The 24,892-nt window shown below is 40.6% G+C and overlaps 1 protein-coding gene across 7 annotated transcripts; it reads right to left on the bottom strand.

Annotated features, from left to right (window-relative positions):
- Positions 1-72: 72 nt before the first annotated feature.
- On the bottom strand, positions 73-24,373 carry RCBTB1 (RCC1 and BTB domain containing protein 1). Of its 7 annotated transcripts, none has more exons than XM_032099722.1 (12): positions 24,306-24,373; positions 17,974-18,144; positions 16,958-17,108; positions 16,393-16,559; positions 13,727-13,885; positions 12,540-12,647; positions 11,446-11,588; positions 8,462-8,652; positions 5,322-5,448; positions 4,707-4,858; positions 3,941-4,071; positions 73-1,018 (listed from the first exon to the last, which is right to left on the bottom strand). In XM_032099722.1, the coding sequence occupies exons 2-12, from the start codon at positions 18,115-18,117 to the stop codon at positions 878-880; spliced, it is 1,614 nt and encodes a 537-aa protein (XP_031955613.1). In that variant the 5' UTR covers positions 18,118-18,144; positions 24,306-24,373; the 3' UTR covers positions 73-877. The 7 variants fall into 7 exon arrangements, with proteins under 7 accessions (XP_031955613.1, XP_031955614.1, XP_031955617.1 ...); XM_032099723.1 differs by lacking the exon at positions 24,306-24,373 and adding an exon at positions 24,056-24,290; XM_032099726.1 differs by lacking the exon at positions 24,306-24,373 and adding an exon at positions 23,811-23,936.
- Positions 24,374-24,892: the final 519 nt, after the last annotated feature.

Here is a 24,892-nt window from a genome sequence, read left to right as displayed (position 1 = left end):
TGAAGCAACAGAGATACTGTATGTAACACAAAAACGCTTGCAATGCTCTTCAAAATCCAAGGTTTGCTAACGAAGAGGTACAAAAAAGTGAATTTTATTACATGTAGTTTAAATTTAGACAATAATTAAAAGCAAAACCCCACCCAGCTTTCCCTTCCCCTGCAGAGGGAACCAATGTGATCTGAAGTCACTGAAGAGGGAATTATTTCCATTAAGCATTATAAATATTACTTGAACAGATTACACAAAGTACACATTACAGCTTATATTAAAATATACCCAAATATAGAGATTTACTTCAAATTAGTTTTCCTAGTAACTCCTTTCTTCAAAGTCACTTGCGTAGGCTTTGAGGATACATTATTTTTGCACACTTGAAGCACTGGATACACTTGGTTAATTACACACAGCAAATGGCCAATTCATTCACAGTCATGCAAATGCAGGAAGAGAGAACAGCACCATTTGCTTCTCTATAATCCCAGGGACTTAATGATTTAAGTGACATCATTCAGTGGCTCAGGTCAGATTATTTTCCAACCCCAAACAGTAAATTGGAAATATGAGCAGGCAGTTCTAGAACTGAGATTCCTAGGCTGGAAAGGCAAGTCCAGAACACCAGCCGGAATCCTTTGCACACTGCAGCATTTCCTCTCTGCCTGAAATCTTGAGCTGGTTCCACCATCTGGGTTTGCTAAATGCAAGTGAGTATTTTGCCTGATGTTTTTACAACAGTTCACTCTGAGCACTGGAAACATTTGTTTTCACTGTGGCATTTCAGGGCCTCTGGTGCACGTAACACTTGCCTTGACCCACACAGTTCTGTTGTGGCTGCAAAAAGAACCCTACAAACATCGTGACTTACGGCCTCATTTTTTCAGTTCTTAAAGGCTCCACATTTACTGGCTTTAGCAATGAATTCCTTTAGCAGGGGACCATCCATTTGCCAAAATGCTGTAGTTTGTGTCACTTCTGTCAAATGATTGACACAAAACTTAAAGCAGAATTCCTCTAAGTCCTAAAGAGGGGGGGAAAAAAAAAAAGTTATTATCTTTGCTTTCAATCACAGAAAATTTCATTGAGGCACAAATGCCTGTTTGTGTTTTATTTTTGCAGCAAATTAGACAAACACACCCAGTGGCTCTCGGTGTTTCCTCCCCAACAGTAACTATGTAAATGCAACAGAAAATAATAATTCTACCCACATATTTTACTATGTAAATGCAGTTACAAGGGGAAGTAACTAAGCTTTCCTTCTCATTATATAGCAGCAGTCACAAAAATCAGCTGTTCTGAGCAATATATATTTTAAGTTCTCTCACTTGAAGAGTTTCATCTGCGTTCACTGACAGCTTTGAAACTCCCAATATAAATAGGAGATCTTGGGGTAATGATGTATAAACCAAGACTGTGGATAAAGAAAATTCAGCTCTTTTGTTCCATAATATAAACTCAAATCTATTTGTAAGGTTGCTTGAGTTCCTTCCTGCGTACAGAAGGGCCCAGCTAGAGCCCTGAAGTTCCATGTCCCCAGGCTCAGTGCACGTGTATCCTGACTGGACAGTTTGTACAGCAAAGATTAGGCAGGTGTTTCTGTGCATTAGAAACAGACTCTTGTTACAAAGTACTTCACAGGTCTCCCAAATGTGATTCAAAAGCAGTACTGGAGCACAGTGCAGCACAGCAATTCTTGCAGAAAGTGAGCTCTGGATATTTGAGTTTACTTGGAAGTGCCTTCCATGTAATAATCAGAAAAGCCTCACAACCATCATTGCACCTGGGTGATGTCAGGCAGAGGATCTCTTAAAGAACACAAGGCACAGTTCTTGTCAGTGTAAGGTTCCCCACAGAACACTTCCCACTCAGATTATTTCCAGCTCCTCCTTTGAGGAGGAAATCTACTCTGTGGTGCAGATCTAAGCTGCTGTAAGGGGGATGCCGCAGCCCTGACAAAAGGGCAACTCCCCACACTGTTCTCATTTCTTTATTAGATGTTTGTAGGAGACTCTGTATGTGAGAACACACCCTTCCTTGGCTGCTCAGCAGACTGGGCACTGCAGGAAGACATAACAAATTTGCAGAACTCTCTAAGCCCCATGAGGTACAAAAGACTGAATAATATTCATGTTTTCTCTAAAGGTCAATACGGAAAGCTAGAGCAACTGTGTGTGCCAGTGAGAGTTCTTGACACAACAATAATATAAAAATATATCCTGGCCTAAAACCAGGCATTCTGAAGCTGCAGATCTTGACTTGTGTGGCATCTGTGCAACAAAAAAAGACAAGCTCATTAGAACTGAACACTGATGTTTGTGGGTTTTTTAAAATAACAGAATTAACTAGCATTTTAAAGAAAATTACATCATACATTTTACAATATTTTGCACTGCTTTATTAAAAAATTCATATTCCAAGTCAATGCAACAGAAGCATACAATAAACAGAATTGTAGTATTAGTAAGTAACTCTGGAAAACCTAAAGTTCTGTATAAAAAGAAAGGCTGGGTTTCATTTGCAGATGGATGCATTCCCAGCAAACTGTACTTATTATAGACTTAGGTGAATAAAGGCACGAGGTACAGCCAAGGATTATTTTAAAAGCTACAATGAGAAGCCAACCCTGACCTAATTTTAGCCACTTCAGTCAGTCACCAAAAGAAACTGCAGGAGTTTCACATCATGGAGGTATATTAAATTAGTGAATTCTTTTAACTGTTGTCTTCCAGGCACACACCCCCCTGAATGAACTACATCAGCCAAGCAATTCCAAGCCCCCAGCCAGCATTACAGCATGTAAACCCAACAACTTCTTAAAGCCCAACCCCTCAGCATCACCCATTCTCTCCTGGAAGCAGCTTTGAAGCACATGGTTCTAACTTCACTTAGCTAGTGAGGTGCAGGTAAGGCAGAGTAACTGCATTTCTTACAACCCTTACAAGCATAATCAATCACACACAGAAAACCCATCCTGCAAACCATCTTTGGAGGCTAAAATGTGGGAATCTTCCTATTTTTGATGAACTTCTATCAAAGACATCACTATTCACAGTAGATCAGACATTAACCTTTGGGTGAGATGTATCAAACAAACAACACATTTCAAGGCTCTGAAATAAGTTAGGGCAACCTGCATGCCAGTTGCTGGAAATTAAGTACAAGAAAAAGCAATGAATTGATTTACTGAGTACCAGAAAACTGCTTTATAAGCAGAAGCAAGTTCAAAACCAACCAATTGCAAAGTTGCCAACACAATGCACAGATACCACAAACAGCCAAAGCGAGCCTGGGAATACCTCCCGATTAGTTCCCTAAGCACCATGTTAGTGATCTAGTAGTGAAGTCAGACATTCCACAGTAAGGAGGTTTCGCTCCCTTTTCACACACTGTTCCTCTGTCTTCAACATTTATAAGGCCCATGAAGCAGTTCTTATCCTGACACTTTCATTATCATTCTGTGAAAACTGGAAGTGTATTTGTACCTAACAAAATAAAAAAGCCAAAAAAAACCCACCCCACCAACAAAAACAAATCCCAAATGCACTCAATCCCCAACCTACCACCATGTCATCACACAACAAACAGCCTTACAAATAAGTAACTTAAGGCTTAAAAAGACTGCTTTTCATTATATTACTTTTCTTTTCTTTGTATTTAAACCCTCCCCTTGTTTCAGAGTTAGTGTTTCATCCTCAGAACTATCTGCATACTAGTTCACCTTCCCAGTACTGGGTTACAGGGAAAAACAAAAATAAAAAAAGGAGATACACCTCATGGCAAATACAGTTTTTGTATGTCCAACATTCTCAAATTCTGAAAGTGGCAAATAGTACTTAAATGAAAGTAAGAGAGAGCTTATATGAAAATGTAACCGGCTGCTTTTCTCCACAGTTTAAGTCAGGAAGCAGCCACCCATTTAAGAGATCGAACTTCAGAAGTTTACCTCTGCATCATATCTGACAGCAGCAGAGAGCAATGAAAATGCATTTTCCACAGTAATTCCTCTCTTGATAATGTGCTGACACAGTTTTTTCAGTCTGTTTTCACAGTATGAAGTAGCCAAATCCAAAAGCCCTGCAATTAAAACACCATCATATCAGTCAGGTGTAAAATGATCTCTGTTCTTTCAACATCAGTTTCTGCTCCTGCGAAACTCTGTATCTCTATAATGTGCTTTTTCCAAGTAGGTTACTATTCAGAAAATGCAGATTACAGGTGACCAAAGGCCTTTTATTACCTCATGCTACACTCCTATTAATCTCTGTAAATATGAAAGCTGTCCTACTGACTTCTATACCTAGAGGCAGGCACCACAACATGAGTAAAAAACTATTATCAAGATATGGGCTTGAATTACAGCTTGCTGTAATTGCTCTGCTGTCCAAGTCCTCCCCATTAGATCTATAGAGATTCTTTGATATTATGCTAAACAGTAATTGACTCAATTTAGTAAAATACACAAGCATTTTCACCCAGAGAAACAGTTTCTCTCCCAGCCTTAACAAAACTCCTCTCAGTTTATTTCTACACATGCACCATTTTTGCTGTAGTTAAGTTTGCTACAACAGCATTTTAAAAACAGCTTAATTAATCACCAGTAAAATGCATTATAGGCTAGACTAGAAGTCATATTTAGTCACTTATTCTACATGCCCTGTCCCAGTTTTTCTGGATGCTGCTTTCTGACACAATTGGACCATCAGCAGTACCTATTGCATCTTCAGGCGGAAGGTCAACGCTGTCCGTGTACAAGTACTCGAGAAAGGCACGATACACAGGGTACGAAAACTGGTCTATTTCTATCACCTCCTTCATATCCTCGTTCCAGTATGACTGGAACATCGTTCTGAAGTGTTCACACCTAGGAGACAGAGACATCATCTGGAACACTATTGCACACACACATGAATGTTACATTCCAGTCCCCCTGAAATACATACTTGGGGCACTCTGCAATACTCACAAATATTTTACCATGCCCCATCAGGGCCAGCAGTCCACATTTTGGTTCCCTAACACTGTAGACTTTGTTATGCATTAAGATTAAATTCTTACTTTGTCCATGCTACAGAAACATCTGTGTATATATTGCAATCAGACCAACTTAACATAATTTATTATCCTGGGAACAACGAACAGGCTCAGTGAATAATGAATGTGGACCACCCCTTTTACAATCACTTCATTTAAAGCTATTACGGATAAATGGATGCTACCTACTAGAGGTTTAGGGGTTCCTCCTCCCTCCTTACTTTTTTTGCCCCTTTGATGATATACTAAGGGGTTGTTCTGTACAAACAAGAACTGTGAAACACAACCACTACCTGATTTTCAGAACAGCTTTGTGGACATGGATGTACTTTCCATCCACACGGAACTTCAGGTCTGAGGTTTCCGGGCTGTCAAACTCTTTCTTCAGAGACTCTGCTACTGTTAAAAAGTCTTCATGCTCTACAGAAACAATTTCAAAACAAACAAAACAAGATATTAAAAGCATCTTAAATGGAACACATAACATCATTAACTAAAGCTAGCAGCTCAAACAAGAGCATGTCAAGGAAAACATCTGTGTCAGGGCTCCATTGGCTTAAGCAGCAAAATGGGAAGAATTAATTAATCCAACAGCATTTCCTGCTGGGAAGGGCTGCTCCACAACAGTTACAGGCAGCAGTGGTCAACAGTTCCCATTCCATCCCAGTAGTAGCACAGCACCATGAAAAGTACCTGGAGAACTCCATCTCCATGTGGGCACTACCCATGAGATTCCCAGCCTCCAGGCAGCTCAGTGCTCATGCTGGCTCAGCTCTGCCCCCTGACCTGCACAGTGCTGCTAATGGGAGTCTGCAACACCCCTGAACTCACAGGGAATGTGGGCTGCAGCACTCCAGCCACACTGACACCGTGTGGGCTGGGCCTAAAAAGAAAACAGGTCACTACTTGGTCACCTTTCTGTGCTGGCAGACTGGATACAGCCTGCAGGCTGATGAAGTCTTCGCCAGGGCTCATTAACATGAACTATCACTGACAACAATTACTCAGTTTAGGAGTCAGTTATAACACCACAAAATCCAGCAGCAGTGCTGTCGAAGAAGAAAGACAGCAGACACTGTGCTCTTAGTATAACCAAAGACACAAAACCTCAGCAACTTTGGAAGTGGACTAAAACAGAGATAGCACAGCTCCCTCTACTAAGGCCTATGGCACTGGTCCCACAGAGGTCCCACTGTGAGTCTCAAGAAATCATACAAGAGTTGCAGCACAAGTTGTCTAAGGCTTCTGGTAAAGCAAGGCCTATAAAGTTTTAGAAAACCTCATTTAACTCATTATTTTGATGAATCTTAAAAGTGTTTCAAAGCACGTGGCTTCTAAGAAGTGAAACACAGAAAAGAAAAATAAGTGGATTTCCACTAAATGGGATGTAATCTGTCTCCTGTGTCCCACAGGACTGTATATTGTTCATCCATATACAATCAACAAACCACTCTTCACCATTAGGGACGCTAAATTATTTCACATTTTAAAAGGAATACTGCTGGAACAAACTACTCAGAACTGACGAGTCACACTTGTGCCACAGATCTTGCACTCCTCTGACTTACCCGAATCACCCACAGAAGCTGCATCTCCTCTGGGCTAGCTAAACCATGCTCCAATCCCTCTCCACTTGCTCATGTGATCTTTTTTTGCTAGGTCATGAGCTTAGCTTAAGCTATGTAGATCGACTTTCACTCCAGATACTTTCAGTCCTGCACAAAGGCTGCAGATTTGTACTTCACCACAGCCAATCCTGACTCGCTGATTCATTTTTTGGCAGAGCCATCATAACTGTAAGTAGGACAATAACCTTTACACAGAGTTAGCTCTCCCTAAGAATACAAAACAACATCAAAAAAACCACATTAAAAAAAAAAAAAAGGAGGGTTTTACTCCTCTACGATTAAAACGTGAGAAAGGAAAACATGCATATGGAAAATGGAGGTTTAAAAATGCCCACAGAATTAATTCTTTTGATTTAAATATTCAGTAAGATTGCCAGAGTAAGTGGGGAAGAATCCCCAAAGGCTAAGAGGCATTAAAGTGCAGGTATAGAGTTCAGACACCTGGCTATACTCAGTCTGGAAATACCTCATAAAAACCTGGAACTTGAAACCAGGAAGACATGTCATTAAACAGCCCACACTATTAGCAAAAGGCAACAGACTGGCCAACCATGAGACCTCCACAAGAGGTGGAGGCAAGAGAGAGTAAGACCAGCACATATTGCAGAGGATTAGAGAACGGAGAAAGTGATGAATGGGATAAAAGCAGACTCAGATTTACTCAGGAGCAGACCGCTCCACGCTAATCCTCTCTCTTTAGTAACTCTACTCAGTTTTCCCCTACAGGTGAGATGCTGTTATCTGGACCTCTACAAATGTGGTAACATGCTAAATGAGAAGTTAACACAGAGGAGCTGGGTTAGGACAAGCCAAATGCAACAGTAAAGTCTGAGAGGCTTTACTGGAGAAAGGTTACTTAGGATGTCATCCATCACTCCCCAAAAACAATTCCATACAGGGATCAACAAAATTAGGGTCTGTTGTCAATACGAAAATAGATTAGATGTCCTAAGAGATCTTGAGAACTGAGGCAACAGATGTAAGATGAAGCATCCTTTTTTTTTTGAACATGGAAACACCTTCATGTTTCCCAGGAAGTGCAAGCTAAGTGCTTTATATACTATTTGGGGTCAAATAAGAATTAGCAGCATGTGGATTGAAGAAAATAAAGAAAAAAGGTTTGAGCTTATTTGTTGGACACAGAGACTGCATCCCACAGGGTAATCCAAGGCAGTATAAGAAGAGAGTTCCAACAGAAAAAGCAATTACGTAAGAGTCTTGTTTTACAGGGATTATTATTTACAAGCCTGTCTGTCTTTGACAAAAGTCAAAATAAACAGACTTGAGACAAATCATCTCACAAAATGAAAACTTGGAATTCTGTTACTTTCAAAACATGAAACATAGGGGAGAGATTTGTTCCTTCATAGTCATATTAGAAGGGCCGATACTAATGAGGGGAAGCTAGAGATGACACTTAAAATCCAAAGTTGTTAGATACCAAAAAAACAAGCCTCAGGAGCAGTCTTCCAAGCAGGAATAGTTTTAAGAGGAAAAAAACCCCAAAGTTTTGTTAAATGACTCAGGATTCCTTCCTGGACCTGAGCTGGAGTTGAAACAACACAAATGTAAGAAATACAAAATATTCATCGTGCAATGTTAAAACAGTGTTTGTTTTGGATGTACACTGGCCAACAACCTTGTTAACCCTATCCTGGATCCTCAGCTGCTGAAATAGACTGTTTTCTTCAGAAGCAAAAAACAACTAGCTGCTGACCCTCCCTGGAACAGAGGCCTGCCAGGGAAGCAATATCCTGTGCTAATCACTACCAATGGACACAGGGATTGCGGGAGCTGGAGCTCACCTACGGAGAGCAGGCGCCACATGACGGCGGGGGTGGCGAAGCAGGCGAACACATCGTCAGTGCAGGCAAAGTGGGTGAGGTGGGGGAAGGTCACGGACTGGCCCCGGCACTGGCCCCACATGTACACCTGGCCACTCTGCGTCTTGGCAGCCGACGTGTGCGCAGAGTGGCAGGCTGCGATCTCCACAACCCTGCGGACACAAGAAATCCAGTAAGACGCTCGCAGTAGGGAATCCAGTGACTTTCCAAAGGCCTCACCAAAATAACAGCCAATCAAACTATGCATCAACATTCCTGGACCTGGGTTTTTGTCCTGCTGAAATGTTATACTGCTTGAACAGGTATTACAAAAGTCCACAGTGACATTTTCAGACTGCTTGTAGATTTTATTGTAATCAGATTTCGCTTTAACTATGTCATTCTCATCAGCTGACATTCCTCATATTTTTTCATAGCCATGGAAGAAGGGAGGAAGAAAAAACAAGTTTTGTTTTTCCCTTTTAAAACCAACACACATCAGAAACTTATTCTCAAGAAGAAATTTCTTCTACTCCCTTTTGATTTTTGTAGGTTGACAGAGATCTGACCCACTGCCTCTACTTCAGACTTCTTATTTTGCTGTTAAGTTTACTTTCCTCAAAACTGAAACCCAACATGAAACACAGACTGCTTCATTTGAGGGGAATGAAGCCTTTAAGAGCTATGGTTGTTTTTTAAATAAAGTCTATATAGTCCTTTCACGCACCTCACACAGTTTTTTAAAACACTAAAGCTGCTGATGTTCACTTATCTATCCTGTTCTTCTGTTGCTCAGGCAATCCCTAGATTCTTATCTGAAACACTGCAAGAACTGAGAAGAAACACAATTCCAATTAAAACACCACAAAGACATTGCCAGAGTTTCTGTGAATGTGATAAGCAAAACAGGGATGTTCCCGTGTTCAAAATAAAAGCTATGCTTTCCTGTTTTTTCTCTGTGGTAAAAACACATCAGAGGATTTCATGCTTTTGTGCCAGACACATCAACCAGGACAAACCAGTAGCTTTCCAAGCAGTCTAAGAATACACATACAAAAATGTGTGTTCCTTTACAGAACAATATCCATGAAGAGTTAGATTTTTAGGCCAAAAAAAAACCCAACCAAACTTTTTAGCACAAAGTTCATATTTTAAGTGCAAAAATTTTTTCAAGATGAAACTCAAAGAATCTACATCACTTTCAGTGTATGTATTCATAATTTCTGGCAGAAAACTGATTGGGTGCTTTACACTATTATCAACTTATGAACTTCTATGCAACATCTCCACAAGACGCATCACAGAGTATTTGTTTTAGGGACAACTTACTTTTTATCACAGCTATCAAGCTAAACTACTTCCTTCTCCAAACTTTCTTTCCTTGGCAGAACAGTTGTTTTTTTTACAGACTATACTATACTTCAGCAGTACAGCAGAACATGTCCTATAAACATACATATGGTACACATACATACACTTACAGTACGTGTACAGGGTAACATGTTAAGCATGCACTTAACACCAAAATTCAGGAAGCTGACCTTCACGGCTGTTCCTCCCAGCTAACACAAAATAAAGTCTAAACATTCCTAACATGCTGTCTCTACAATATTTTTCACAACACCACCAAATGAAGCCTCCTAAGTAACTGTTGCTAGCATTAAATATAAATGACAAAATAATTACATAAACTAAAAGATCAGGAGCAGCAATAACGTACTGCATGGGAAATGACAGCTCACCCACTTTTAGCACCATTTCCAAGGGAGCCAAGTCAAGCAAGATGAGCAAGTTCAAGTGACTTATCTCTCCCTTAGATTCCAAGCAGAAGTTCTATGGTATTTTCTCCCTCCTTCAGCCACTGAACAAATGCTGGTTTTATTATAACCCCATGCTTGAGTTCACATACAGTTCTAAATGCAACAGTTCCCCTTAGTTCACTCGTGAAATAAATCACTAACAAAACAAAGTTGATCTATCTGCAAACATACACATTTCTCTTTCACAGCTTTTTAAATAATATTTCATTTTGCCTTGCTAGTGTCAGTTCCTTCATAGACAAACTGGCCCCACCTCAGTAGTTTTTATTGTGATAGTTCCTTTCTTCTTCCCCCCACCCCCTTTTTTGACATCTTAAACATTCTTAGTACTGTGAAGCTTTTAAATTAATGCTCAGTGGGAGAAACAACAAAAAAATAGGAATGACTTTCCAGATGGAAGAGAAAAACCAAGCAGAAGTGTTTCCCAGTTAAGAGGAGATTGCAAATTAAGAGATCTATAGACCAAGACAAGGCACATTAATCTGCATGTATACACAAGGGCCCAGAGAATGGGACTGAGGTCCACATTTGTAGGCAGGCAGCAAAAGAGCTATCCCCAAATATGAGGATGATGAAAGGGTGATGAAAGAGGATTTACAAGGGTTAATTTCTTTCTTTTATGAGTCCAGGAAACTAAAAAACTACTAACTGGTACGAGCAATAAAAATGGGTACTAACTGTCAGCTCAAGCAACCTTGCAAATTGAGTTCTGTTTTCATGGTGGACCATTTTCAACCTTTCAAAAATTGTTTTTCCTCACATGTCACTTCTTGCAAAGGTGGTGCTTCCTTTCTCCCCACTTTTTCTTTTTTTTTTTAATGTAGGCCTCAATTCATGGCTTGCTTTATTGATTTCACAGCTCCAATTTTAAGCAAAGGAACCATATACAGAATAGCATAACACTTATTCATTCATTGTCTTTAAGTATCAGGTAAATGCAAAGTGTGTTTGTGTTCAATAACCATTACAGACAGCAAAAAGCACTCAGTCTACTGTAAACAGTAAGTTACCATCCTTTCCCATGTTTTTAACATTAGCAATAGAAAAACAATCCACCAAGCCCTACACATGCATGCTTCCAGTGCTAGAGACTGCATAACACATGCTCAGACTTTATCAATCCAGGAACAGATTCAGCAAGATTACCTTTCTTTTTCCATCATGATCTGCACTGGGCTGAGCTGGTTACTTTTATTGCCAGTCCCCAGCTGCCCGTAAGTGTTAGCTCCCCAGGCATAGAGCAAGCCCTCATCTGTTAGTGCTAGAGTGTGTGCATAGCCACAGGCAATCTGTAAGTAAATGTATAAAGCGTTACTCCTGAACCAAACACAGATGAGAAACAAAATATTGCACACATTACCTTCCACTAGTTCACGGTAAGTATCTCAGGCATTCTTCACTCGGCACTACAATGTGTTATTTCTCAGTCCTTACAGCTAACACAAAGTAAGTTAGCTGTAGGTACTGGAGAAGTCCCAGCTTCATTAATTTAATCGGCCACTCCCAAGTAATTTACTGCACACTAGACAAGTCTCCCTAGACGCTACCTACTTTCTTTTCACATGAACACTGAACTTCTCCATCACATCTTGCAATACTCTGAAAGTACTTCAGAGCTGGATTATTCTCAATACCGTACAGTATGAGTACGCTGTAATGAGGAGAACTGCAGTTCAACAGCCAACAACCCTTCAACCCAAGTTATCACATGCAACTCTACAGAGAGCCTTACTTTTTAAAAACCCAGGAAATCCCAAATTTTACTTTGATTCTTTAGCTACAAAAATAACCCCAACCAAAATCCAAACCAAACTAAACCCAACCACCAAACAATCAAACCCATCCCCATGACTCTTATCTTTCCTCTCCCCTTGCTTCTAAAGGAACTTCTAATCAGAACACTAGACTTAGAATACTTAGTAGAACCAATTTGAACATCTGATTTGCCTTTATTTCTTGTGACTAATCTATTTCATCCAGCTTTGTAACAAAAATGCAATTTGTATCCAAACAGTAATTTACAATAGTTATAGCAGCTAACTTTAAATCTTCCCAAGTATTTACCAAAGCAAGGATTTTACAGCTGACTGGCATTTATATAAGCAAAATGCAATTCCTAGGAGCTAAAAAAAATTCAGCATGGGAACAGTGAAATCTAGCAGCAGGTATAATATTCCAAAGAGAGGGTTCCAGCAGAAGCTAGCAGCAGGAATACACTTCCATTTCCACGTTGGGCATACCTGGAGCACACACACGCTGTGCAGCGCTGCCACTCTGCACGGCGTCAGCTGATTGCCATTGTTTCCCAGGCCGAGCTGACCATTGCCATTGTAACCCCAGCCATAAACCTGAGTGCATGAGGAAAACAAAATTAAGCCACTCTTCTCCAGAAGTACAGAGCATTTAAGACTTCAAGCACAAGCCAAGTACTTACTATTAAAAAATTGTAAGCTATTTGAAGAGCAATACAGAGAAGGTTAAAAGATACTAAGTAAAATGCAATGACTTACTGCACTCAACTTTTCTGCCCTGCATTGACCTTCTAAAGAAGCTAAAAAAAAGTGTCTTTGATGCACTAGGAATTCTGCAAGAAACTTACACTACACCAAAATCTCTCCCATAGCATCAACACTTCGCGTTTTATGCCATCCTTTCTCCTCGTTACTTTCCCTTTTTTTTTGAAGATAACATGAAATTAGTTATTCTGATAAGCTGATCAGTTTAAATGGAAGTCCCCAGTTTAATTCTTCCCTTAGTTTTGTTACAGTGGACACACCATGACGTATGTACAATGAAAGCTCATCTCAACCTCAGGGACTTTACAGTCCTCCCACTTATGAGGAGATGCTATACTGGGTTTGGTGAAATGCAGTAAAATTGAAGTTATAGTTCATACCTAAAAGCAAGACAGCACCATAAACTTATGTCAAATGGAACAGTAGCACAATGGGAGGGTAATGGTCAAAAGAATGCTTTGGGTTTGTTGCTGGTAATTAAGCAATGTGTTTAAAAAACAGAATCAACCAACATATCCTTGCAGAAAAGTTAACTGTTTAACTGTGCATGTTTTACAGAAATAAACTGAGACTAATTTAACAAATTAAGAGATTTTAACATTATTTATGTTAAATAATCTATTGCAAAATGAAGACAGACATGGTTAATACAACTGGTCAAATTCTTGCAGTTGCAGACTCGGTAAGAATTGTATTCCAATACAGTCTTTGCCATAAGAAGAAATGTTTAAAGACTGCATCTCCAGTTACTTGCAGTGTTTTCCTTCAGCTGGCCTTACAGAAGTTGTCAGGATAACTGTCTGTACAGCCCTAGCCTGAGCACTCCCTGTCAGCATTTCTCCATATTCAGACACCAGCTTGGTAGGTTCAGGTAACAGAGAATGAGGGAATGCAGCAGCAGGAGCACTTACCTCACCGTTGTTTACTACGGCCATGGAGGAGGTCTGGCCACAAGCAATGCCAACTACAAATTTACCCTGCAAGCAGTTGGAAACTCTGCGAGGAGTTGGCTGGTTGGCTGTAGATCCAGATCCAACTTGACCACAGTTATTGTAGCCCCAAGCATACAGCTGTCCATAAAAACACACAAAACCACACAGTTTAAGCCTTAATAATAGTAACAATAGCAATAGATAATATTCCCGTAGTCAGCATCAGATTGGGTAAACTATCCTAATTAACAAGCTAAAATGCTTGAAATTCATTTTCAACAGATGAAAATTATACACAGCATTAGGACTGATCTAGCAAATACGAATATAGCACTTTTTCCAGTTTATTGCATCAGAATGAGAGTATCTGACTAAAACAGAAAAAAAAAGGAACATATTTCCATATTAAATACAAGTCAGAGTGTAAGACAAAGAGCATAGTGACTGTCTTTATAATTTCATGATGTTGGGAAAAGGAATGCAAGCTGGAATGTCATTTGTTTCCCAGACATACTTTAACCCCCCAGTTTAGAGCTTTATAGTTTTCTTCATAGAACTCTAAACCAGGTTACTGCTGGACATTCAGCCTACTTCTTCCACATCTTTCAAGAGCTGTGAAAGAACAGGTTTTTGTCAGCCCATGTTTCACAGTAGCTAAATTATCTCATACATCAGCATTAACAAAGAACCCACAATTTCTGTCAGTTTAAAGTTTCCAGTGGCAAACTAGTACTAATACAAGCAAAAATATTAGTTCCTTTTATCTGAAAGTCAGGAATACAGGGAAGTAGTATGCTATTAAAAAACACTTATAACTTTGTGTTTTCAGTGCCTCCAATTTTTATTACATGCATACATGCCCACAGCTTGGCATAAAACTGTTTCTGATGGTTCATTCTCTGGTGCTTCACCCAGTTCAAGAGTTTGCTGTCTTAGAAACACATGCTTGGCAGTACAAGCACACTGACAGGTACCCTCATGAGAAGACTGCACATCCTTTGGTGCTAGAAGCTGCCTGTTTACTGCAACACCAAAACAAGAGTCACTAAAAATCATTAAAAACAAACACATCGATCAGCACCAAAAAAAAAACCTCAACCCACCAAAGACAAGAACAAAAGACCCTCCACCAACACAACTCATTTACAATGAATAATATGAACAAAAGGAAGAATCAGTTCTTTGCTTTTTGTTACTTCTAACTGCTGGATCTTTGATTCCTACTGAATATTTGAAGATGCTTTATAAAATAATTTCAGTAACAGAAAATATTTAGGTAGAGAATCTCAGAAGGTAGATCAAAATGCCAAAGGACATGCCAGAGAAGCATGAATGTCTGCATTCCTTTAATTCTATCATTAAAATACTTCTTTTTAAAATTTGCACTGCATTAAAACTGCACTGAACCATACAAACCAAATACGCCAGGTATTTCCACAAATACTTCCAACTTCAATGTCCCCCTGAGGCTTCAGGTATATCAGGTCACGAGGGGGTTGGCAGCCAAATCTTTCTGTAAATAAAGCTGCTTAACACATTTTGGTGCTTTCAGTGCACTCAATTCTGGTAAAAGCTCAGCACACAAACAAACCAAGTTAAAGTATATTAACAAGCCACACTGGCAAGCAAGCTGCAAGTATCAACTCCATGGTCAACACAAAGAAATTTCCCTACTTCCACTGAGATTTCAAGCATGTCACATTTATGACAAGAGACAGCACGGCCTTCACAGGCAGCTACCACACAGCAGCTGGCACCTCTGTTGTAAGCAATGCGTGATTGCCCTCTCCTTCCTGCACGCTCACCAGATTTTTTAGCTTAACCAAGTCAAACATGACAGCACAAAATCTTCCATAAGTGTAGGCTCTTCTTTCAGATAAAATACAGACCATTTAACCCAAGCTCTCTTTCCTATCCTTAAAATATTTTGTTGCACTGTTATTCCATACTGGACCACAACAGACATGCTCAGATTATCAGGATGGAAAGAATTGTAGTTTCCCTTTTCATTGTCAAAAGGTTTTAAAATTAGAGCTTTTCTTTTGTTAGTGCACAGCTGAAACCAGATTTTCCACTGTGCATACATTGGTCAAATCTGCATAACTGGAAACTAATTGTGTCTCTCATTACATGTAGCCTGAAGCCACATAGCATGAAGCTACACACCAAGGTATTCAGAGGTGTGCAGAGCAACATTCTTTTGCAGTACCAGCGTGGAAATGCAAGACATTTCTACAAGAAACAGGCTAAATTCTAATCCAATAAATACAAACTCAACACACCCCCTAACAGACCTGCAAGCAAGTAAGTTACATTTTGCACCTCACAAACCATTCTTTCACCTGTAAGTGGCACATCTTTCTACTGTCACTCCTGTGAGAGACACAAAAGTTTACTAAGCTTTATTTCCCTTGGTTTTGGGGTTGCCTTTTTTTTTGCAGGGGGGCTTATTAATTTGTTTTTTGGGGTTTTTTTTTTTAGTTGTTTTCAAGTCTGCTCTGAAGGACACCCTAGTTTGAGGCAGCAGGAGAAAAGGTTACGTTTGTAATTACACTGTAGAAACAGAGAGAAGTTCAAACTGCAAGGTCACCTCCACTGTTCACTTCAACAAGGAGATTAAGAGATTTGAACAGGTTTCAACTTACATCCCCATCCAATGAGAGCGCCATGGAATGATGAGAGCCACAAGCTACTTCCACCACTTTCTTTATTAAGAGATTTGTGCAAACTTGAACAGGAGTAATGCCCTGATTGGTTGTGCCATTTCCAAGTTGGCTGTAACCATTATGTCCCCAAGCATACACTTCACCATCTGCAAAAATATTTGTGATGAAAACCACTAAAAATTCCAGGAAGATTGAGACAGAATTCCAAGACATTAGCAAATACCAACATGAAAATGAAAGGATGTTAACAAAAAGGGAAACTATTACAAGAATCATCTGTACACTAAAACATTATATACTATGTTTTATATTCATGTATCACAGCATAACCTCTAGACTGTGGAAATATGTGGGAGTGCTTCAACATAATGGAAATGGAAACTTTACCTATTACAAAACCCATTTGCTTCCACTTAAGACCAACAAGAACCTCTTAGTGTACATTAGCAACTTAATACAGTTACATCTTAATCCATTCCTGTTAAATGGAAGTGGAACTTAAAATCTCTAACTTATGTTTCTATACTAATTGTTGATTTTCTACCTTCAGTACAAAGAACAACATGGGGTCCACTTCCGTAACTGAGACTGGAGATCTTCTTTCCACATAAGGCTTCTAATTTCTTTGGTACTATTGTGCTCTGATTATCTCCAGTTCCCAAACAATTACTGCAATTCAGTCCAAAAACAAATACCTGAAAAACAAAGGCATACTCACTTCAGATGATTTATACTCAGGTATGCACAGATGTGTAATACTCAGGCCTTCATTAACTGGGGACAGAGTTTCATCTTGGACCTCCACGGGCCAGAGACTTCCCGCACAGAAATTAACAACCCCAAGAGTCAGCACAAGGGCAGTTTGGATGTTAACTGATGAGTCTGAATTATTCCAATTCATACAGTCCTGGAAGTTAGGCTTTTTATTTTCAGGAACTGCACCATAAAAAGTCTGAAACTGTGAAAAGCGGAAGACACCACCTTCTTTTAAAAGCAGTTTGTAAATAGCAAATAAAGCATAAGCATGTAAAGAGCTATACTGTGGGAGGCTCATCCTACAGGCACTACTGACAGGACTTAGGGGAAGAAAAATCCTTCTCTACCCAGTCGTATGAGAAACCTTCCCATTAATACATCCCAGAACACCTGGCTTGTTTTCTTTCAGCAGCACTGTGCTAACTCATAATGAGTTTCTGAATCATTAAAATCTACAGATAATCTTCCACTGTATTTTTTACTTAGCAAGCCATAACCTCATTTTCTATCTTTGTATCTGTGTGTTTGCACTTAACTTCAAGCTACCACAACTTCTTTTAAATTCTTCCTGTCTTCAAACGTGCATGTAATCCAACCTGGCCTTTGCCATTTGAAAGTTTTCTAAATAGTCCATCTATACCGTCCTCACACAAAACTTTAAAAAAAAAAAAAAAATCAAACATTACATCCACCATGTTTTGGAAACCACAAATTTCACATAATGCTTTTAAGAAGCTATTAATCTACAAATATTCTGAAAACAGCTAATTGTGGAGCATGCACCCAGCTCAATGCCAGGCTCACCTCATCATTGTGCGTGATGTAAATGGCTTCGTTGGCCGACGTTCCGAACACACACGCTTTCCGAATGGAAGCAATCTCTTGGGGGGACAGTAAGGTAAATATTGGCCACTTGCCTACATCCACCATGATGCTGCTGTGTGTCATGACGCTTCTACAAGCAAGAGGACATTGCTGTAACAAAAAAAACCAAAAAATCAAAAAGCTTATTAAAAAGCGTATTTTGCACTTTCATCAACAGACAGTAAGGTAAATTCCTTTATGTGGAGGAAAAAAAAAGACATGTAGCTCTGAAAGTAAACATTCTATTCTGTATGAAACATGTAATTGTAGTTCCATGTATTTAGGTGAACAAATAGCTAGCCACTGGAAAAACACACCTTTTCTTAACAGGGTATTTAAGTAAACTATATCCAATGCAGCCGAACAGCTGCTCTTTTACAAGCAAACTAATTAAAAATTTGTGACCTAGCAAATAACCACTGGTGGCAGAGTGGCATTCTGAGGGCATTTTCAAAGGGAATTTCAATTCCAATTCCAATTTATAAAATTTTCACTTGTGAATTTTTTTTGTAGCCTTATAAGTTACATATGCCATGTAAGCAAGCAGTTGATACGTATGTGAAACATGCAAAGAAAAATAAGGCTGGGGCTGTTGTGAACACGACCCAAATCTGCCATCTCTTGTGTAATCAAAAGCTATTATGGTCAAAAAATATTTGTGAGAGACTCAGAAAGTATGAGCTTGTGCAATTGGGCAGTGAAACATATCAGAGAAATGTAATTAAGTAAAATTGCCATAATCTGTTACTTAGAAACAAAGTGGATCACATTAAAAGCTGGAAACATGGCTGGGTATAGAGACGTTTGCCAATGAACACAGATGTATACAGTCCATCCTTCTCCAGCACTCCCTCTTCCCAGTCTCCTCAGGGCAACTGCAGCATGCTGCTCAAGAGCAAAGCTGACAGCACTAACATCCAGAGCTTATCTAGGCATTCAACCCTGCACAGAACATCGCTCACACCCTGAAGGGACTCTGCCACTTACAATCTATGACCCATGCCCGGGGGTATCAGCAAGTTCTGTGAAATGTGGAGAGCATTAGGTGAAGAATTCCACAGAATGTCAGTGACAAGACAAATCATCATAAAACAGTAAAAACCAAAAAGGTAGGGAATCATTCCAGGGGTAAGAATTGTGGTCTCTACCCAGATGCTATCCTCTCATCAACACTTAACTCTTTCCTTTTCATTTGTTTGCTTCAGTGTAACCCAATCCCCCTGTTCTCTGCTGCTTCCAAGTCAGGCTGCTTCTTGATGATGCCTGGGTATCAGATATGGATAACAGTGAGAACACAAGACAGGCTCTTTGTTCTTCTGATGCTTGGTTCTCAAAACTGTGCCGGCAACCAAGGCTTGGCTTCAGAAAGCCATTTAACAACAGTCAACTGTTACTCAGCGCAGATGTTTCTCGGAAGAAGGGGGTTTAAAAAAAGTAATAATAGTAATAAAAAAAATAAGTCTGAGAAACACTGAGGTCACAGTGGAATTATGTCCACAAAAAAAACCCTAACACAAACAAAACCCAGGCAGGGTTGCTTCCTTATCAGATTTCATAACCTTGATCCAACAAACCCAGCTCTGCTCTACAGGCACCTCTCTTACTAAGAGCCTGACTTAACTCTGCATTTCACATTTGAAGCAGGTCTTAAAAACACCTGAAATCTCCAGATGGCAAATTCATAATCAATTTATTTGTAGAACAGCTTTTTTTTTTTAGGTCTACCTGATGCCAAGGCACAGCAGATTCTACACAGCTAAACAGGTTTGGATGCATTTAAGCCTTCTTAATTTCTAGTCCAGTTACAAGCACAGGCTAATTTAGCTGCTAAGATTTGTTACCTCACCTTGGCAAATCTTTTAACATATGACACTATCAATCAATTAAAACAAGGCAGCAATGACTTGCTCTTTTGAGCAGACCAAGTAAGTGTCCCTTCTGACTTCACCTATTTAACTTGCCTCATATAATATACAACTGCCAAAGCACAAATGTGTCAACCTGGATATTAAGAAAACTATTTACTTCACTGAAGTAATTTTCAACATATCCTGTGAAGTTAAGACATGAAGACAACATGTTATTTTGCTAGAGAATATCCTGGCAAATTGACAAGTTTTACAGCACCCAGAAAACCTATTCTACTCTAAAAGTAACGAATTTAAAATGTGCTACCTTATCTCTCCCTTCCTGATCTATGCACTAGGTCTCTAACCCATTTGACTTCTTTTCTGCTCTGTATGACTCAGTTAATCACTGCTCTTTGACAAAACCTTTCCAAGCACTTCCAAAACTTATGCAACTTACACTGCACTCCCTGCACCTCACAGCTCAACCTGACACCTTGTCAGAAAAATACCGGTAGATAAAAGCCTTCAAGCACATGAGACTTCCCAAACTGGAGATATGAGCAACAAACTCCGTCCACAGGTGAAGACCCTTACAATTGTTAACAGGTGTTAACATCACTTTATCCAAAACAACGTCGTATATTTTCAGCCATTTCAACTGTTACTACAATTCTACACTTATTTCAGAGGTTTTCCTCAAAAGGGTTTTAAGGACAACTCATCTGCCACTGGCAAGTTCATTTCTTTAATAAATCTCAATCCTAAAGTCTGTCGAGGTTTACCAGCCACAAGGATCACAAAAATCCTTAAACCAAACAAATAACAAAAAACCCCTCTCTTGTCTTTTATGTAATATGTACTGTTTCTCCTCAAAGACACACTTTTCCCCTCCTCTTGAAATATTAACTACTGTCCTTAGATTCTGCCATTTGCTGGAGTACCTATCATTGGCTTTCAACATTTCTACAGCAGTCACAGCAGCTACTTTTCTTTATCCTTTTGTCTAAAGAGGGAGAAATTACACACAAACCTCGAAGTTCTGGGCTTAATATACTGACAACTGTTTTTTAACTGTAACTGTTCATAGAAAGCTGATTTAACTACTTATTCTTCTAATTTTCCACAGAAAAGAAATGCTCGACCTAGATAGAAACACCATCTTTTTTCTCTCTAAAGACAGATTCTTTAATAACCCCAGCCAATTTCCTAGTTTTCCATTAGAAGTTCTGGCACTCACAGGAAGGAAAAAAAAAGTCTACAGTGAGAAAAAAGTATTTGAGGAATCTATTTTTAAATACAGGATTAAATGGAGGTGTCAGTAAAGTAACTCAGTTATCAAAACTGAAACCAAACTGGTTCTGGCATCCTGTTAAGACACACTGCACACTTTCCGAAAGAGCAGATGCTCTGTGATACCACAATACCTCACACCAATCACACTCATGTTTCATCCCTGCGCAACATCTGCCTGAATCTGGGGGGACAGGCACATGCAGAGCTTCTTCTGGGCAAGTCCTTGCTATGAAAGGCTGATGATCCAGGAGACTCCAGGCAAGCAGTAGCACAGAAAAACCCAGCGTCCTTCACTCACCCTTCCTGCAGCACATCAGTCCCAGACCTAAGGTTATTTACTTTTCCTGATAGGACTCTGCTATAGCACACACTGTGCAAGGGCTGCACCTCACCTGAGAAGTAACTTTGTAAGAGCAAATGTACCAGATGGAGCCCCAAGTAATCAAGGTATTTTAATCTGCATGCTAATGGCTCTCTCAATGTATTAGCTCTCAATCTATTCTTCAGATTCTGTGTGCAACAAGGCAGCAGCAGCTCTGAGGAGTATCTGTCATATATCAACACACAGCTCTAAAGTTAATTGCAATTAAAAGCCTTATGAGCATAAAACCCCTGAGCTTAAACTGGGTGCTCTAGTTGCTTTTAAAAACACTGTATGCCACCTCTTAACTGTTAATTTCTGCTGCATGATGCAGAGATAAACAATTATACAACACAAAGCTTTATTTCTGCTGCAAAATCAACCAGCAGAGGGAGTTTACATCAACACCACCTCTTTCACCACTGTGACATCTCCGAAATGACCCAATAACCTCAGTGTCCAAACAGGAACAGAAACAGATATTACTGCCTGAATTTCACTTAGGCTAAAAATAAGCAAGAAAGGGCGACTTGTAGAAAAAAAAAAAAAAAAAAAAAGGAAACTGAACTGGCCACATATTGTGATGAAAAAGAAATTGACCTCGGAATAGGCAGCAACACTAGGGGAAAACATCTACATCTGCTCACAATTTTAAAAAGCCACACACTTTTGGGAGACATAGGCCCCTCAAAAATTCTGTGCTAATCTGCTGCCTACACATTCATCTCCTCAGTAATTTGCTTTCTAAATAAAAAGCCTGCAAGCCGATTCAAAGTGGCACATGTAGGCAAACATGAATCCCTGCTTTGAAAAAAAAAAAAAAAAAAATACAGTGTTTACAGAATGCTTTGTTAAAATGATTTTAGATACCGTTCTACAGAGTTTATAGTTCAGCTAAATAAATCCACGCTGGATAGAACAATAGCCTAACACAACATCCTACCGGGAAAACAGTACCAATTGTACTCGCAACAAAAAAAATCTACAGTTAACTCCTCAAGGATTATCCCCTTACTTGCAAAGGCTGTTGGAACACAATCACGTGTTTGTTTGTTTCACTCTTTCCTCAGGCTCCAATGTTGCAGTTTATTCCAGCTGGGCAGACCTACTCCTGCACAGAAAAACTGCAGGCTCAGGCCTTCGTTTCTCCTAATTGTCTTTGGGAATTATGAACAGCAGTGAGAACACAAAAGCTGGGATATCTGGCTTTAAAACAACACAGAATGACTGGCACGCTTAATCCCTTTTTAATTTGAAATACACCTCCAACCACAGAAGACTCAAATCCTTCACATAACATTGATCCTCCTTCCCCCAGGCTACGTTTGCTTTTTTTGATTTCATACTTCGGCATTGAGAAAATAATATATTGATTCTATGTTCTATTATATTAACAATACTACTGGAATTAATCAGATGTATGAACCAAGTGACGTTACTGAAGCATTCTCCCTGCCAATGGAAAGAGACTGCACTCCCTGAAAACATGTGCCTTAACTTACTTCCCTTGGACCTTACAGAAAGCAAAATTTCTATGACAAAACCCATGTGTTCCAAACCTCTACACAGTTTATTTTCAGATGCCTTTAATGAGCAATACAGGGACAGAAAGAACTGCTGATCCAAGGGCTGACAACCAGAGCTCCTGGTTGCTTTGAGCAACCAGCTGAGAGAGGTAAGCAAGCAAAAAGCATCATCACGCACGTGAACACTGCTGAACATGACTGGTTTAGCCACAGGAGACCACCCTTATGAGGACGACAGTCATCTACCCACCATAACAAAACTCCAATTACAAAACTGTAATTACAATCACACTACGCCTTTTTCCTTTTTTTTCCCTACGCTGAGCCATTTATGCAACTTTTCAAATCCATTCACTTAGGACAAGACATCTTCTGAGGCAATGCCTGTCTTTCAATCTGATGCATAGAGAGATAAAGCATTCAAGGGAAAACATCCATATTAAGGCACTAAAGAATGAATGCATCTTCCAAACAGCTTCTGAAGTTTTTCCTAAAAAACTCTGTGCTCCAAACACATTTCCATTTACGACGCTTTGTACCTCTTTCTCATAATCCCACCCCTTGTCGGAACGATTAAAGCACTTTTTACCTTCCGTCAGTAGAGGACAACACGAACGGGTCACTTGAACTTTCTAAATCAGAACCCTGCACGTTCCTTATAAAAAAAAGGAAATATCCCTTTAGTATTAATTTACAAGAGCTTTCTAAACTGGAACCCTGCAAGCTCCTTAAAAACAAAACAAATACCCCTTCAATTTAGAAGAAGCGTGTTAAAAAGCCGGAGAAACGCTGTAACTCTTCATAGAAAGCCAGGTGAGGGAAAAAAAAAAGCGTTGAGTTTTTCCTGCCTTTTTTTTTTTTTTTTTCCGACCAGCCGGGTATCTCACTCAGCCTTCAGGAAGCCGGCGACAAACGGGAAGGATAAACCGAAACATCACGAACCAGGAAAATAAGAAAAGAAAAAATCGGTAAGAACACACAGCGTTAAAGACCTGCAATTAAAGCCTTCCAGGGGGCTGTAGGGAGATCCCAGAGACAGGCTAGCGGCGAGACAGAGCGCGGGTGAGAGTGGGTCCCCACCCCAGCCCTGTTCTGGCGACAAGGACCCTCTCCCTCTCTCTCTCCTCTCCTCGCTCTCCCGCTCCGCACGGGCACCGCCACCCGCGCAGCTCCTCAGAGCCGCGGTGCCCGCCCGCTGCCCGCAGCGCCCTAACGGGACGGCGAGGGGCGGGCGCTGCTCACCCGGTGCCCGCGGCAGATCCTGGCGGGCTCCCGGCGGGCTCCCCGCGGCCGCTCCGCCCGGCGCGGCCCCCGCGCGTCCCCCCCGGAGCCGCCGCTCCCGCTGCCCCTCACGGCCGTCGGGGCCGCGCACGTGACCACGGCGGGAGGGGAGCGGGGGGGGGCAGAGCGGCGCCGCATCACGTGACTCGCCAGAGAGACGCGGGAGCGGGGGGAGCCCCCTCCCTCTTGACCGTTCGCGCGCGCTCCGTCACGTGAGCGAATCCTCGCTCCCTATTGGGCGCGGCGGGTGCGCGGGCGCGTGACACGTCCCCCTTCTCCGCCCCTCCCCCCGCCCTCCCAGTGCGGGGCGGGTTGCAGTGTGACGGGAGAGGGTGGGAAACATCCCTGGCATCGTCCAGGGTCCAGCCTCTGGGCGAGCACCACCGTTTCAAACAGAGCATGGCACTGCGTGCCACGTCCAGCCTTTCCTTACGCACCTCCAGGGACGGTGACTCCGCCACCTCCCTGGGCAACCCATTCCTACGCCCAGTCACTCTTTCTGTGAATAAATTCTTCCTAATGTACAACGTAAACCTCCCCTGGCACAG

The sequence above is a fragment of the Corvus moneduloides genome, chromosome 2 (assembly GCF_009650955.1).
Source record: "Corvus moneduloides isolate bCorMon1 chromosome 2, bCorMon1.pri, whole genome shotgun sequence".
Lineage (NCBI taxonomy): Eukaryota > Metazoa > Chordata > Aves > Passeriformes > Corvidae > Corvus > Corvus moneduloides.
This window is presented reverse-complemented; position numbering and strand designations above follow the sequence as displayed.